Source organism: Pleurodeles waltl, chromosome 2_2 (assembly GCF_031143425.1).
Source record: "Pleurodeles waltl isolate 20211129_DDA chromosome 2_2, aPleWal1.hap1.20221129, whole genome shotgun sequence".
NCBI classification, from domain to species: Eukaryota; Metazoa; Chordata; class Amphibia; order Caudata; family Salamandridae; genus Pleurodeles; species Pleurodeles waltl.
Window position 1 is genome coordinate 7,419,452 of NC_090439.1, and position 17,440 is coordinate 7,436,891.

The 17,440-nt window shown below is 41.9% G+C and overlaps 1 protein-coding gene across 1 annotated transcript in view; it reads left to right on the forward strand.

Moving 5' to 3' along the window:
* LOC138279655 (cytosolic non-specific dipeptidase-like) overlaps nt 1–17,440 on the forward strand; it is a 280,513-nt gene that overhangs the window by 139,914 nt on the left and 123,159 nt on the right. Inside the window, exon 3 of the mRNA XM_069219419.1 lies at nt 2,127–2,270. Coding sequence (XP_069075520.1) covers nt 2,127–2,270 — 144 coding nt within the window. The remainder of the gene's footprint in view (nt 1–2,126; nt 2,271–17,440) is intronic.

The window sequence follows — 17,440 nt, forward strand, 5'->3', positions numbered from 1 at the left end:
AACGTGATTTATGTTTTTGGTGTAACCAAGCTCTAGGAGACTGAAAACCTATTTTCTGGGATTTTCTTGGAATACAAATATCTTGGTTATTAATCGAAATCATAGGCAATTTCTTGGATTGGATTGTGGAGTCACCCTGCTTGGCAGCTGGCAGAATACTTATCAGCAGGTGGCAGTGAATAATTTAATTCTTTTAGGTCTCCCATAGTCGAACTTTTAATTGCTCAGTGATGGCAGTCTACAGAGCTCCACACAGTGATTGGTTAGTTAGAATACGAACTATCATATCCCACAAAATAACATATTATCTACATAAAGTCTGTGAACGGAAATAGAAGAAAATATGAAGACTACTTGAAGAACAGGTGGTGGCGTTTGTGCCTGCTTTGCGTGTCCTTTGGTATTACAGAAGGAGCCGCAAACCCTTGTGCAGACCCTTTTGTAATATAGATAGCACTGGCGCATATATAGCGCAAGGGCTATCATTGAGGGTGTTTCGTCATTTGCATGAGGGCATGGCCCCAAGCAAATGAGGGAATCCCTTTGCCTCTGCACGTGCTCAATATTACCAATGTGGGTGCAGAGGCAAACAGGCCTTTAGCATGTGCACTGAAAGTGCTCCGCAAAAAGGTGATGCACTTTTAGTGCGCATTCTAAAGACAGCCCTCTGGGGGAAAAAAGAGTCCAATGGACCCCTCTTGCCAGCGGGTGCAGCCACTCACTGCACCCGCCTGCGAGAGATCTCTAATCCCCCTTAAAAGTGTAGGTAGGGTGCCAGCTGCACAGAGAAACACCAAGCAGCTTTTAAACAGCTGATCTATATTTCTCTTAAATGCACTGCCCTCGAGGGCAGCACGAGTACGCGGCTGCCCTGGGGCAGTGGATTCGCTCTATTATGGAATATGTCTGGTTTACTCACATATTAATGCTTGATAAGCTATTGTCTGTTTCCAAACACTCTTGTTCTATTTCTCAATTTTAGATGTTTGAGTCCTGATTTTGTAGATGCGATTACTTTTTGGAACCACAATTTAAAAAAAGACAGAATGTAACTATTCTCGATTCAGTTCAATTTGGTTTTTGGCTATCATACATTGTACAGTCTGCTCTAGTTTTAGTCACTATTGACATTTGTCTGTTGTTGGATGAAGGTGCCTAGGCCATGTTAGGAACTTTCAGCGCCCTTATACACGGTCTCTCGCTCCATATTAATCAACGGTTTGATCACGATTTGAGTGAGAGACCCAAAATAGTGGGCTTATATCTGGCAGCCAATCTGCCTCTTCTTACTTTCAACTCTCTCTTTAGTTTCTCTAGAGCTCAATGTTTTGATCATTGAGAGCAATTGGTACCAGGAGCTGTCTGTCTGCTTAAATGTCAATGTAATATACACTTGTTTGTGTATGTCGTCAATGACTCACAGCTTCTATTTTATTCCATTCCATTTCTGTCTGGACTGCCCTCAGTCTAATGCCCTAGAGATGCAATGGATGCCATCTTGTAGAGCTGTCAAGATTGAACTATTTTTTACTGTGTTTGTATATAATTAAATATGCCCATACATAAAGATACGAATGAAGGGATGATGGTGAAGTACAGTCATCTTTTTCCATGGGTTACCTTTGTGAGGACTTGGCACCTCTCTTCTTTATATTTTGCAGGATACTCTCGTTTATCTGTCTTTCACGTTATGTTTGCACTTTCTACCTCCCCTCTGCTGTCAATAGTGTTTCCTGAGGGCCCACCTAGAGAAGATTCAGTTCATATTCTGAGTTTGCCACTTTCCATAGATCACATGCCTCTTTGTCCTGTTCTCTGCCTTTGCCTTTGTTCTTATCTCTCACAATTCAGACAAAAAAAACGTAATTATAGATAAAAACATTGCTGGAACAGAAACCATTGCATTAATAAAAAAACTGTTGCTAATGTGGTAATTCACCTTAACAAATCAGGCAATTTTGCCTAGCTGGTATATTAAGAATATGGTTCTACTGTTAATATCCTTACACTTACTTCTGTTAGTCCCAAAGGAAGCAACGCAAGCCGTAAATAACAGGTACAGCAGGACACTGAGTATGAAGTAGCACATATTCTAAAATCTGACCAATGCTGCTTCTCTTTCTCAGAGGATGAAGGACTGGGTGCACACTGAGAGTGATTCCAGTAACCCGGACAAGAGACAACTGGTTATAGAAATGATGAATGTAGCCAAGAAGTTAATCGAGGACATCGGCGGAAGTGTTGAAGTGGCAGAGCTTGGTGATCAGCTGGTACAGTATCAGTCTTTTGTTCCCAAGGGGAGGGGGCAATGTTTGCATCTCTTGCTTTTATCCCTTGGCCCCATGAGAAGAGATACACTGATTCATCATCGTGTATGTTGTATCTACTGAGTTATAACGTACACATATGTAAGATGAAACTAGCTTCTGGGACCACACATCCCTTTTTTCTGTTCATATGTCCAGTGCTAATATGTGCCAGTGGTGTAGGTGGTGGGCATCAGCTTCATATTTTACAACCAGGGCTTACACTGCATCATCAGACTTTGACACAGAGCAAGACAGAGAAAGGCAGAAAAGTGCGAAATAAGGAAGATGAGAAAGTTGAAGAAAGTGACAAAGGGAGAAAGTAGGGATTAAATAACTGCAAGGCTAACATAAAAAGTCAAGATATGTAGGTTTGCATAAGAAAGAGCATGACATAAAATCAAGACTTGGTTATTGACAACCCTGGCATCCAGCAATGCCCTCAATGCACAACTGTGAAATATTTAGGCATCCATCATTATTATTTCACAAATGAAGTATTGCATACATTACAAGACCCACAGAAACAAATAAAGGTGTGAATTCCAGTGACCATAGTTTCAAACATTAATCTAAAAGCTATAATGAGAGTATCAATCCTAATCATTACATTCACAATTTTTGCTTGTCAGTTCACATGTTTAGAAGAAAAAAATAGAAGCAACTTAACGTTGACAATTAATCAACGTTTAGAACAGTTTTCCTCCAAATGTGTCCTCTAGCTTTAGATGCCTGTGAGCTTATTTACAAAAAAAAATCTTATTAGGATTAAACTTTGCTAACGTTCTCCACCCCCAGAATTCATATAAATAAATATATAAGGAGTTTTGGGGTAGACCTCTTCATCAGTTGCTGTGTCCATCTATCATTCATATTTTGCTTCCATCTACCACACCATAAAGCAAGGGGCACTAGGTCAGCCAACTTCTTCCATTAGCACTTTGCACCAAATGACAGCATTTTTTGTGATTGCAAGTGCACATCTATTTAAAAAATAGCTCTTAAGTGCTAGGGGTCTGCAATTGTTTTTTTCTTACCATTCAATTTCCTTTTTACTTTTTCTAAGTCATTCTGCAAGTGTGCTCACACTATGGGTCCTATGCACAAATGTAAACTTAGGTGAATATTTTTTTCTAATTTCACATTTTCGTTGCAATTATATAGCTGCCACCTACAGATTTCAACGTTTTCTTTTTTCTTTTAGTTATGAAGTATATACTTGCAATAAAACATCATGATCCTTATACCAGCTTACCATGGCCAGACCTAGGGCTGCATCAGTACATTTTTGTGGGCAACTGCATTTCATTTTGTCATTTACAATTCAGATGTCTGTTGTCTTCATCCGCAAATACAGCAGTACCTCTGGGCCTGCTCATCATCCTATGATTTATTTTTTGTGTGTGGCAAAGATTTGGGAATCTAGGTTGTGAGCTAAATATTCACAAGGGTGATTTCATAATTTTTGCTTGAAGTTCTGGGCTAGTCTATCCTTCCAAGGATATTGCAATCTTCAGGATCTCCAAAATTAATATGGATGAGGAAAATATACAGTTTATGCAGTTGCACTGCTATCTGCTAGAGTACTCTCTTGCTCCTAGTGCCTGAGTAGACTGAACAAGAATATAAACACAGAAAGATGCCAGACATGTGATGTTCTTTCACCTCTGTTAGCGTGTCAGAGCCTTGATAAGTAAACTTACAAGGAGTCACGTCTAGGTCAAAGAACCTTTGGACCACGTTCGGGGACTTCCCAGTATGAGGTATCTTTTTGGCATCACAAATCAATAGATCATTAACCCAATCAATATTCACAATGATTAATCAACAAGCTAATCAATGACATTTAATAAGAACAAATAGTTGAACACACCATAACCTTTCAGTCACGAATAACCACAACGACCTAGTTATGTGTTAGGATATTTATTTCCCTATTTGTTACAATCTAATATCATCTTGGTTAATCTCATTAGCAATAAACGTCATTAGAACTCTTCTAATTAGCAATTAGAATGCCGTTAATCATTGCATAGAGAATATAATTCAGCATTTAGACACATCATTGATATGAAGCAGTATAGCAAAGTTTCATTAATACATGATTCAACAAAGCAAGATCTCAGTCATTTGTCTATTTGCATCGGATATGTGTGACAACACCTCAACTAACCTCAGATTAGCATGTTGGGCTTCATGCAAAACATTTACCAAACACGAATTTGGAAAACATCTAACTATGGACTCTATCAAAATAGTAGTTGGTGCCTAGAAAGAAAGGCAAACAGACATTTACAAATTTGCATCAGATAGTTACCAATCCAACAGATCAGCAAACTGCGTCAGTCTTCATCCTCAGGACATCAGTCGATTGGCCATCAGCAGAGATAGGCGGGGCAACGTCTCCATGTATAGCCTAACTAAGGAATAGGACTCTTCCCTCATATGGAGGAGAAGTAAGTATCAGATAAGAATGGATAAAGGATGGTTTAGTCTATCAGGACAAAGCAAAGGAAACAATCAAGTCTCTGTCTCTCTGCATCTCTCTCTCACCTCCTTTGGTCATTCCGTTAAATCAAAACTACCCAATTAACCCTTAACTCCTCATTGGATAATAATTGGTGTATCTTTATCTCTGTCCAATAACTCTTCAGGCACTTTGCCAGAATTTTCCACTAACCACAGTTCTCATGCCGCTGATTGATCCATGCTATTGACGTCTTCATCAGTTGGAATGTCAGGTAAGAAGAGTTACACTTTGCGCTCCAGTCAGTGTCTCCATTGTTTTCTCCTACTCCTGGTGTCCTTGCACCTGTTACGAATTACACTGTTGCATTCAGCAAGAACGTCTCCTTGGGGAAATCGGTTCTCATGAGAAAGAATTTACTACGGCTACACACACACATCTAACTTCTGGAAAAGTACAGCTTCGTGTCCTTAAGGAAAACAGCACATTACATGTTTAGAAAATGCAGTTAAATATGAGACCAGGCAACTATGCCCAGACTCTCGCCAAGCTGAGGCCTATCAATTAATAAGCAACTTCTTACTACATAACTCTAATTATAATATGCTAATACAATTAAAAACATTATTGCATAATAATTCAGAATTAACAGCTTTCATTAGTCTTCATATACATTGGTAGCCACTTCCCGTGGGCACATTTCAAATGCGTACATTATTTCTATGTTAACACGTTTTCTATGCAGCTTCCTTACACAATATATTGCAAGCTTTTCATCTTAATATTGCTTTTGAAAAACACACTCCAACACCTCTGCCCTGCTTCTGATTTTTCCAAATGGAGAAGAATGCTGATTGAGTGTATTGGAATCCTGGACCCTATCCCCTCTGCCGCTTTGGAGCCACGGACATGATTGCAAGCTTTTTTGGCTGTAGATCTTCTGACCTCTTGGATATCAGACATCTGCACATAAAACATCCAACGTGGTTAGTGGTTGTAGCATCTCACTGTCAGCTGCTTATGTTGCAAGTAGATGTGGGTCTGTAGGGTCTGGTTCTGGGGCAGAAAGTCTAGAAAAAAACTCCACAGAGCTGACAGGCTATTTGTTGCACGCTACCTCGAAGTCCCGCCCCCAGGCTTTGTTGACAGTGGCTCATCGTACACTGCAGCCCAGGGGGGCCTGAACCCAGGTGCACCTGATGGTAGAGGGTGGGAGTACTCCTCTACTAATCACAACATTGCCCAATCTCAGTGGTAAGACAGCAGCATCCCCTGCTACATCTTTACCACCAGAATGTAACCTTAACTAGGTTTAGCACAAATTATTTCTCCCTTTACCTCTGTAAAATCACATCTCTAGTTTCTGGACTCACAAACAAATGCAGAAATAATCAGCACTGGAAACATGGAGAATAGTTAACCTCTTTCATAAGTGAAGGGCCCTATTATAAGGAGGTCAATCAGTAAAGAAGCCAGCAGCAGTGATGTTCGACCACCCATAGTGGTGTGGTGCAATCAGCGGCTCCCTTAACACGAGTCTGAATACTGTTACCATACAAAGGGATACACTAGAGGTCCAGGTAGACTTTTTACAGACATTGGCAACTTATACTACCACAGACACAAAAATAGGGAGATTAAGGCCCATATTTACACTTTTTGATGCAAATCAGCGCTGGCGCTGGTTTGCGTCAAAAATGTTACCTCCGGCTAAAGCCATTCCTACGCGCCATGTGGGCGCCATATTTAAGGATTGACGTTAGCTGGCGCTGCGGGCTGGTCAGAGTAAAAAAAAAAAGACTCAAACCAGGCAGCGCCAGCATAGGGGAAAATGTGGGTTGTGCGTCAAAAAATGGTGCAAGTCAGGTTTGAGGAAAAAATCATGGCTCAGACCGGACTTGCGCCATTTTTTGATGCACAACCCACATTGAAATGACTCCTGTCTTAGCAAAGACAGGAGTCATGCCCCCTTGCCCAATGGCCATGCCCAGGGGACTTCTGTCACCTGGCCATGGCCATTGGGGACAGTGGCATGTAGGGGGCCCAAAATAGGCCCCCCTATGCCACTTTAAAAAAATAATAATAATACTTACCTGAACTTACCTGTACTGACCTGGGATGAGTCGGCCCATCCATGGGTGTCCTCCAGGGGTGGGCAAGGGTGGCAGGGGGTGTCCCTGGGGGAAGGGAAGGGCACCACTGGACTGCTTCCATGGTCAGAGACCATGGAAGTGAGCCCACAGGTCCCTTAACGCCTGCCCTCACCCAGGAGTTAAAAACGGCACACATCAGGCTGTGCGCCATTTTATAAGGCCAAAATGACGCTGGAGTATAGATAAGGCGCACAGGCCTTAAAGTCTTTTTTTGGACGGGAACGCCTACCTTGCATGTCATCAACTCAAGGCAGTTTCCCGCATCCAAAAAATTACGCACATGGAGGAATTTTGACATCTGCGGGGTCGGCCATTATAGTATAAATATGGTGCATGGTTTGTGCCGAATGTGCGTCAAAATTTTTGACGCACATTTGGCGCAAACGGAGTATAAATATGCCCCTAAATGAGCTACTGAATTGGGGCAAAGGTAAAGTCAAAGATAGATACTCTGCATGCTCATGATCCCCACTTTTATATAAATGAACACTCTTGCCAGAGATAATGAATAATTTAGTAGTTGATTTATACTGGGACATATATTTAAGAACAGAAGCTAGATCTCAGACGATTAATGATGATTGTAAAAATAAATAGCCGCTGAAGAAAGCACCTGATATGACTGGAATTGAATACTATAGAAAAGTGACTACAGTCAGAGGAAAGACCTTGTATGTCAACAGACAAGGTGAAAGACCTAATAAAACCTGTAGTTTGCCGAGAACTCCAGGTTTAAAATTGGAGGGGTCAATTACAATCAACTTCAGTTCAAGAACCCTCAATGGGCTAATGTTTCCACAAACCAAATTTTTTTCTCCATCCAAACTTTCTAAAAAGGAGTCAAAATAAATTGTAAAAATGGATGACCAAGGTCATAGTTTTGCAGGAGCTTAATTACCCCACTCATATTAAGGGGTTCCTCATATTGATGCCTGTAAAAAGAGACATAAAGTCGAAAAATGTGTGAATCCCTCGAAGCAAAAACCTCTCCATGTTTAATGAATTAGTGAAAAGGGTAGTAAGGGTACACTGGGAATGCCCCTAAAATGCTTTGAAATTAACCAGTCTGGTATCATGTACCAGCACACTGATGGGATTAAACAATCAATAACTCATAATAAAGAATGTGATGCAGAATTTAAAGTGTCAGTGATAATGACCCTTGTTTAACTTAGTGTGCAAGGTGGCACGACCAAATGACACTCTTATTGGATTATGTTGCAGGTCCAGTCGTAACACGATTCCCAAAACGTCTGGTGGAGAAACAAGACAGGTGAACTGAAGAAAGGTTACTAATAGGTGTCTTAATCAGTTATTTAAAACAGACAAGTATAGAAAGATTGATCCAGCCTTAAAAGAAATGATAAACAATTGCGGAAAGCCTCTTTTAGAAGATTAATTTGGTAAAACAAAGTGAGGAAGCAAGATGAGTACAGCTATTTAATGTTTTTCAATCCAAACATCAAGATGAATTTCGGCTACATGTAAATTAAGTAATTTCTTAAGGCAAAAGCACTGAAATGTATAATGTTTCTTTTCAAGAATAAACAACCTATGGCAAGGGTTTAAATGTTTCCAACAACAGTTCACCCTTTTCCATTCTAAAAAGTAGGCACAATAAGCATAATGCAAAAAGAACAAGTGATGGACGGAATGCTGAACAATGTTAAACATTCACCCCCAGTACAGTGATGTAGGCCTAAATCCAACATTTCTTTTGCTGCCCATGCCATTCCAGTTTGGACCCAGCCAAATGCAAATCAGTCTTGATCCTGTTCCCCATGGGAGCAGTCCAGCCCAGCCCAAACTACCAGGCCAGGTCTTCCCTGGACTGGAAACAAGCATCCTGGAACCAGTTTTGGGATTTCACCCCTCATCAGCCAGATTAGCTTGAATCCAGTAGCTTAGAAAGCACGGGACCCACATCTGGGCATACCCTTCCTACTTAGGGCGCCAAATGCAAAAAAGAACAAGTGATGGACGGAATGCTGAACAATGTCAAACATTCACCCCCAGTACAGTGATCTGGGCCTAAATCCATCAGTTTTTTGCTGCCCGTGCCATTCCAGTTTGGACCCAGCCATATGCAAATCAGACAACAAGTATAATGACTGATTATGAAATTAAGATCATTTTAATGCCTGCCCATAAAGATGAATCCCCAAGTTCCAATTGGCTCACAGCAATAGTTTTTAAAGGCAATATTAACTTATGTGTTGAGATGTCACCTCCACAATTTGCTTACTGTGTAGAAGCAAACGTGGTTCCAAATATTTGGTGGGGATCTTTTTTGGTCCCCATCTATGAGAAGGGGCAATATTGCTCTCCTGCAAACTACCAATTAATAGCTTTACTACAAATAGAAGGGAAATGGTTTGCCAAAGCCTCTCTAAAGTCCTGGGAAGCCTGGGTTGCTAGTAAAAATCTGCTACCCACATATCAAACAGGTTTTAAAGGGGGCAGCAGTATCAAGGACAACTTCTGACATTGTGACTGTTTATACAACAGTGACTAGAATGGGTAATCTTTTGTATGCAGCATTAATTGAGTTTAAAACACTATTTGGTTTTATAGATCATGGCACATACGGGCAAAGTTGATGAACCGTGGCATTCATATAAGACTCTCTAAGGAAAATATTAGTCTGTGTTTAAATACTTGCCTAAAAATCAGTTTGGCCCTAGATATGGAAGATCAGTTCAATAAAGTATTGAAAGTAGGCTGTATGTTAGCTCCATATAGCAGATTTGGGATCAGGCTTGGAGAGTGTGAGTTCCTTTCCCCCAAAACCACCTGGCCAGCCCATTTAATATCCTACAATATGCAGATGAAACAGCGATCCCAGGCTAAAAAGCAATGGGTCTTCAGAAAAAGTTAGAATGATTAAATGATTATTTTAATAACAATGTAATCATTATTACTAATAAGTCCAAAGTGGTAGTGTTTGGGCAGAGCATCTTCAAAAGGGGAAGTTGAGACTTAAATAACATTAAGCTAGAGAACACTGCTGGGTATAAATATTCTTGATATGGTTGGATGAACATGACAGTGCCAAGCTGCATTCAGCAGCAATTAGAACGGCAGTTGTTACTCTTAACACCTCTTTCTTAATTAGTAAACTGTCTGGTCTGTCTGTTTCCAATCCTGCAGGTGAACAGGGGAAACGTTATGTCCACACTAACCTAAGGGCAGATAGAGTTTCATGGGACACTCTCTAAGTGGCAAGACATTGCTCAATGTATCTCCTATAGATTACTTTTTGACTTCCCGCCAGCACAGCACAAGATCAGGTAAGCTTCAAATTTAATTTATATAACTTATCACTCATCCTCAGAATGGCCACAGACTAAGCTCTAAAAAGCTTAGTGTAGCAATAAATTATCAGCGGAATATGAATCCTTAGGATTTATACTTGCAGTATTCTATAAACTCGTTGCAGTTTAGAGCCATATGGAGCATGGGTTTACCACTACCACTACCAAAAATTAGGAAATTAGCAGTAAAACAAGCAAAACCTATATCTCTTTGCGAAAGTAGTTCACTTTGAGAATAGAAGAGGGATAGTTGGACACTGCTAAGTATACATGTAAATAACATTTGAAAAAAGTACTGAAAACCTAGTAGTGAGAGAAAGAGAAGACTACTTAGAGCAGGGTTTTGTTAGCTGCCAATAAGAAGGTTTCGATATGGTCACCTAAAGGACGAAACAGAAGTTTGCATGCAGACTTTGCACTATTAAAGAAGAGTCATTACTCCAAACAATATGTAGGTGTAGTGTAGTGACAACCGGTGGAATTTTTTAAAGCAGGCTTTCTTCGCTTGAATATTAGAAAGTGCACTGACGCGGTGAAAGCATGTTTAACCCCTTCGCTGCCAGGCCTTTTCCCCCTCAGGTGCCAGGCCTTTTTTTGGCTATTTGGTGCAGGGCGCGCTTAGGCCCTCATAATGTTTTGTCCACATAAGCTACCCACGCCAAACTTGCGTCCTTTTTTTCCAACATCCTATCCTAGGGATTCTAGAGGTACCCAGGCTTTGTGGGTTCCACTGAAGGAGGCCAAGAAAATAGCCAAAATACAGTGAAAAATGTGTTTTTTTCAAATAATGGGAAAAAAGGGCTGCAGAAGAAGGCTTGTGGTTTTTTCCCCTGAAAATGGCATCAACAAAGGGTTTGCGGCGCTAAAATTACCAGCTTCCCAGCTTTCAGGAACAGGCAGACTTGAATCAGAAAAACACATTTTTCAACACAATTTTGGCATTTTACTGGGACATACTCCATTTTTATGATGTTTTTGTGCTTTCAGCCTCATTCCAGTCAGTGACAGAAATGGGTGTGGAACCAATGCTGGATCCCAGAAACCCAAACAATTCTGAAAAGTAGACAGAATTCTGAATTCAGCAATGGGTAATTTGTGTCGATCATACAAGGGTTTACTACAGAAAATAACAACTGAAATAAACAAATATTGAAATTGAGGTAAAAAAACAGCCATTTGTCTCTACGTTTTACTCTGTAACTTTTTCCTGCAATGTCAGGTTTTTTAAAGCAATATACCGTTACGTCTGCTGGACTCTTCTGGTTGCGGGGATATATAGGGCTTGTAGGTTCATCAAGAACCCTAGGTACCCAGAGCCAATAAATGAGCTGCACCTTGCAGTGGGTTTTCATTCTATACCGGGTATACAGCAATTCATTTGCTGAAATATAAAGGGGGTTATTACAACTTTGGAGGAGGTGTTAATCCATCCCAAAAGTGACGGTAAAGTGACGGATATACCACCAGTCGTATTACGAGTTCCATAGGATATAATGGACTCGTAATACGGCTGGTGGTATATCCGTTACTTTACCGTCACTTTTAGGACGGATTAACACCTCCTCCAAAGTTGTAATAACCCCGAAAAGACTCAAAAATAGGTATCAAGAAAACCTTTGAATTTCCAAAATCGGAACAAGATAAGGTGTTGAGGAGCATTAGTTATTTGCACATCTCTGAATTCTGGGGTGCCCATACTAGCATGTGAATTACAGGGCATTTCTCAAATAGACGTCTTTTTTACACACTGTCTTATATTCGGAAGGAAAAAATGGAGAGAAAGACAAGGGGCAATAACACTTATTTTGCTATTCTATGTTCCCTCAAGTGTGCTGATAAAAATGATACCTCACTTGTGTGGGTAGGCCTAGCGCCCGTGACAGGAAATGCCCCAAAACACAACATGGACACATCACATTTTTACATTAAAAACTGACGTGTTTTTTGCAAATTGCCTAGCTGTAGATTTTGGCCTCCAGCTCAGCCGGCACCTAGGGAAACCTACCAAACCTGCACATTTTTTAAATCTAGACACCTAGGGGAATCCAAGATGGGGTGACTTGTGGGGCTCTCACTAGCTTCTGTTACCCAGAATCCTTTGCAAACCTCAAGATTTGGCCAAAAAACACTTTTTCCTCACATTTCGGTGACAGAAATATCTGGATTCTGAGAGGGCCCACAAATTTCCTTCCATCCAGCGTTCCCCCAAGTCTGCCGATAAAAATGGTACCTCACTTGTGTGGGTAGGCCTAGCGCCCGCGACAGGAAATGCTCCAAAACACAACATGGACACATCACATTTTTACATTGAAAATGGACGTGATTTTTTGCAAAGTGTCTAGCTGTAGATTTTGGCCTCCAGCTCAGCCGGCACCTAGGGAAACCTACCAAACCTGCACATTTTTGAAAACTAGACACCTAGGGGAATCCAAGGTGGGGTCACCTGTGGGGCTCTCACCAGGTTCTGTTACCCAGAATCCTTTGCAAACATCAAAATGTGGCCAAAAAAACACTTTTTCCACACATTTTGGTGACAGAAAGTTCTGGAATCTGAGAGGATCCACAAATTTCCTTCCACCCAGTGTTCCACCAAGTCTTCCAATAAGAATGGTACCTCACTTGTGTGGGTAGGCCCAGTGCCCGCAAAAGGAAATGCCCCAAAACACTACCTGGACACATCAAAATTATCAAATACAAAACTACCTGTTTTTGCGGGGGCACCTGCGTTTTTGGATCTGGGCTCAGCAGCCATACAGGGAAACCTACCAAACACAGACATTTCTGAAAACTAGACACCCGAGGGAGTCCAGGGAGGTGTGACTTGCGTGGATACCCCAGTGTTTTCTTACCCAGAATCCTCAGCAAACCTCAAATTTAGCTAAAAAATCAAATTTTCCCCACATTTCTGTGTGGGATCACCGCACCAGGACGAATTTCCTACCACCCAACGTTCCCCTCAGTCTCCCAGTAAAAATTATACCTCACTTGTGTAGGTGGGCCAAGTGCCTGTGACAGGGAAGAGCCAAAAACATGTCAAAATTGAGGGGAACCAAAGCGGGTCCAAAAGGGCAGATTGGAAAAAAAAAATTTAGGCTGACAAGTGGGGAAGAATTTCTATCAGTATAGATGGGACAATGCTGGTTGGTAGGAATTACCAGATTCTGGTAGGTTCCAACAAAAAAATGTGGGAAAAATGTGTGATTTCCAGCAAAGTTTAAAGTTTTCAGGACATTGTGGGTAAGAAAATGATAGTGCGGGGTGCATGTGAAGCACACCACCCTGGACTCACTCAGATGTTTAGTTTTCAGATGTGTCTAAGTCTTGTAGATTTCTCTAAATGGCAGCGTCCCAAAGTCCAAAAAGTGCAGCCCTCACCATTCCAAGTGGAACGATTTTGACAGTTAGCCAAGCTCTCACGGCCCAAATGTAAAACCAAAATCCCAAATAATCAAATGTCCACTTGCATGCCATGGTATAAGATGTTTTAGTGTGCGGGGGAGAGCTGAAAGACTGTTACCCCCTTCAGTTGGGGTGGGGGCATAACCATGCCCATACTGGTTGGTAGGAACCACCCCACATTTGTTTTTTTTTATTCCCTGGCATTTAGTAGACTTCCTGCCCCCAGGGGTGTGGATCGGGGTAATTGCCCCATCTGCCTACTGGTGGGCAGAACAACTTTGGCCCCATTTATTTGCTGTGGGGGAATGGCCATACCCCCACCCTCTTATTTTGAAAAAAAATCTTCCCTGGTCTCTGGTGGGCTTTCTGTACCCCCTTGGGGGCAGATGGGCCTTCCGAAAATAAGTCAATCTGCCCCAAGGGGGGCAGATATGGCCAACAGTAATGTGCCCCCATGGGGAGTGACCCTTGTTCAAGGGGCTGCCCCCCCAAACAAAACACACACACCAATCCCTGGTGCCAAGAGGTTTCTGCACCCCGGGGGCAGATCGGCCAAATAGAAAGAGGCCTATCTGCCCCCAAGGGGAGCAGAAATGACCTAAAATAAATTTGCCCCCCAAGGGGAGCGACCCTTGCCTAAGAGGTCGCTCCCCTTGCGTGAAATTGTCGCAAAAAAAAATCCATGGTGCCTAGTGGATTCCGCCCCCCTTGGAGGCAGATCAGCCTAATAAAAATAGGCAGCTCTGCCCCCAAAGGGGGCAGAAATGGCCTAAAATTAATTTGCCCCCCATGGGAACGAACCCTGCCTAAGAAGTCGCTCCCCTTACGTGAAATGTTCGCAAAAAAATAAAAATCCCTGGTGTCTAGTGGTTTCTGCCCCCCTGGGGAGCAGATTGGCCTAATAAAAATAGGCCGATCATGGCCCAAAGATAATTTTGCCACCAGGGGAGCGACCCTTGCCTAAGGGGTCGCTCCCCACACATAAAAAATAAAACAAAACAAAACAAAAAAAATCTCTGGTGCCTAGTGGTTTCTGCCTCCCTTGGGGGCATATTAGTTTAATAGAAATAGGCTTATCTGCCCCCAAGGGAGGCAGAAACGGCCTAGAATTAATTTTGCCCCAGGGGAGCGACCCTTGCCTAAGGGGTCGCTCCCGACATATAAAAAAAAAAAATACCTGGTGTCTAGGGGGTCTAATTATATTGGGCCGATCTGCCCCCGGGGGGCAGAAACAGCCTAAAAATGATTTGCCTCCCTGGGGAGCGGCCTTTCCTATCCTTTCAGGCTTCTCTGCCCCCTCCACGTGATCGGAGGAGAAATGAAAAGCATTTCTCCTTCGATCGGGTGAGCTTCCAGCGCCGGAGGGAAGGCCTCTGATGAGGTCAGCACGCGAAAGCGCACTGACGTCATCAGACGCCACGGGGGGTCACGGTGGTGGAAGGGGAAGCAATTCCCCTTCCATCCCTGCCCAGGGGAGGGGGGTGCCTGTCCCGGGGGCCCATAGCAGGACGAGGGGAACCAGTGCCGAAGACGAGATCACCTCATCCTGGACACCCAAGGGGTTAAGCAGTGGTGACCTTCATTTAACTGGTTAACCTTTTCAAAATGTATGGACATAGTTTAAGTATGTTGACTGTTTCAGAGCCCAACTAAGTTAACAGGAATCCAATTGTACTAGGGTAGCAATTATTTAACTGATTTGGAGTGTATTTTGCAATGATTTTAAATAACTGTGCAATAACATTACTATTATCATTACAGATAATGCAGTTCACTTGTGGTGATAATTCTGAAAACCTGATGGATTTTACTATTGGGTAGTTTGAAATGCCACCCTTATAATTACAGAAGCTGATCTCTGTTATTGGCCCAGGTTTGGCAAGTCAGCTGATCTCATTAAACATTTTTCTTGATATTGTGTTTATTTAAACTAATTGTACCTGATTAAAACACATAGTTGTGTCAGTGTACCTTGCAGCATATCAGATTTGTGCAAGAGGAGGGGGGATTCACTTAACAAGTTTACACAAGCACATATCATCAACAACAATGGGTCGCTACTGGCCCTTGAGTGCTGTGCAGTCTCATTGTGGAGACGGTCAGATTGGCCTGTGGGCCATCAGGCTGTGCCAGAAGGGCTGATCTGACAGGTCAGTGTGAGGCTTAGTTTTGTGGCTGTTTGTGGGCTTGTTTCATGGTCCATTCAGGTTATTTCCCTGATAGCTCCAGAAATATTGCCTGCAACAAGTTCAAATCCATGCTGCCTTTCATACCTTGTTTATACAGAGTGTTCTTACAAGATCAGCACTGTCTCGATTTGCAAACACAGGCCACTTTAATAGCTTTTGGATTTACTAAAAGGGACCACTTTTATTTTGGTGCCCAGACCTACTTTCTGTCTCAGTCTCACCCTTTTTTGGAGTCGTGTTTCTTGTCTACAAAAAACATTTTCTTGAAAATTTCTTTTTTTCTGGAGATAAATGGCCTGAGATAAACGCTCTCACAAACGGACAGATATCCTGTCCGCAGTATTATGATTCCCATAGCATATCATGGGATCGTAATACGGTGGACGGGATATCCGTCACAATCATGATGGAGTAACCCATCTGCCAAACTCTAAATCAGGCCCTACATTTTTAAGTATTTTTTATTTTAATGCAAGAAATTTAACCCAAATACTAGAGAGCTGGCAGTAGTGACAACAGTAGAGTAGTGGTTCTCAGAAATGTAACTGACTACAACGGCAATTCTATGTCTCAGATGGGGTGTGAGGAAATTAAATATACATTTACAGGGCAGGTTGAAGACTATGGGGTGCAGTGCTTTATAACATCATTCCCAGAAAAAGAAAGAGTGTATTAGGGTGTTAGTGTGAGTTGGGTGTACATGGATAAGTGTAGCGCACCTGAGAATGGGACACGGAAAGCAGAAATGGCCTGATTTAGATCTTGACGGAGGGGAATACTCCGTCACAAACATGACGGATATCTTGTTCGCAATATTATGACCCCATATTGTCCTATGGAGATTGTAATACAGCAGATGGGATATCCATCACGTTTGTGACTGAGTAATCCCCCCGCTAGAGCTAAATCAGGCCCAAAGTGTGTGAGGGACATTGAAAAGATAATGGAGACTAAAGGCGGTGAAGGTTTGGCTTCGTAAGAGTGAAAAGAGAAGGGTTAAGACCAGGTTACAAAACACAACTGGATACATATCCCAGTTGCAAGGCTGGTGAGACTCTGTGAAATTAAGTTAAAGAGAACAAACAAGTGAACAATATTTGCTCTTCTGACCTTGAAGTCTAAAAATAAAAATCGCTTTCTACTGTCAAATGCGGGGTACCTGTCCCAAGGTCAGCGTTCAGGATTTCATGTTCTTTATCACATAGCCAGACCTATGCTGTTGTCTGTGTAAATTGATTTTGGGGGATATGGTATGTGATTGGTTGCTATATATACTTTATGGTGTGGAGCAGTTACCCCTCTAATTCACAAATTAATGAGGACGTTTAACAAATTGAGAACTTCTGAAGCACTTGCTTATTCCTTGGGACCTCTATACAAGGCATAGTGAACCAAGACAGGAAAAAAGCAAAACTGCCCCTGCTTACATTGAGAAAACTCTCTGGGGCATATTTATTCTATGTTTGCGCCGGATTTGCATCTTTTTTTTACAGAAATCCAGCTCAAACTTAATTCCATATTCATATTTTGGCGCTAGACATGTCTAGCACCAAAATATTGGAGTTAAAGTCATTTTTTGAGTGCGGAAAACTACCTTGCGTCAATGAGATGC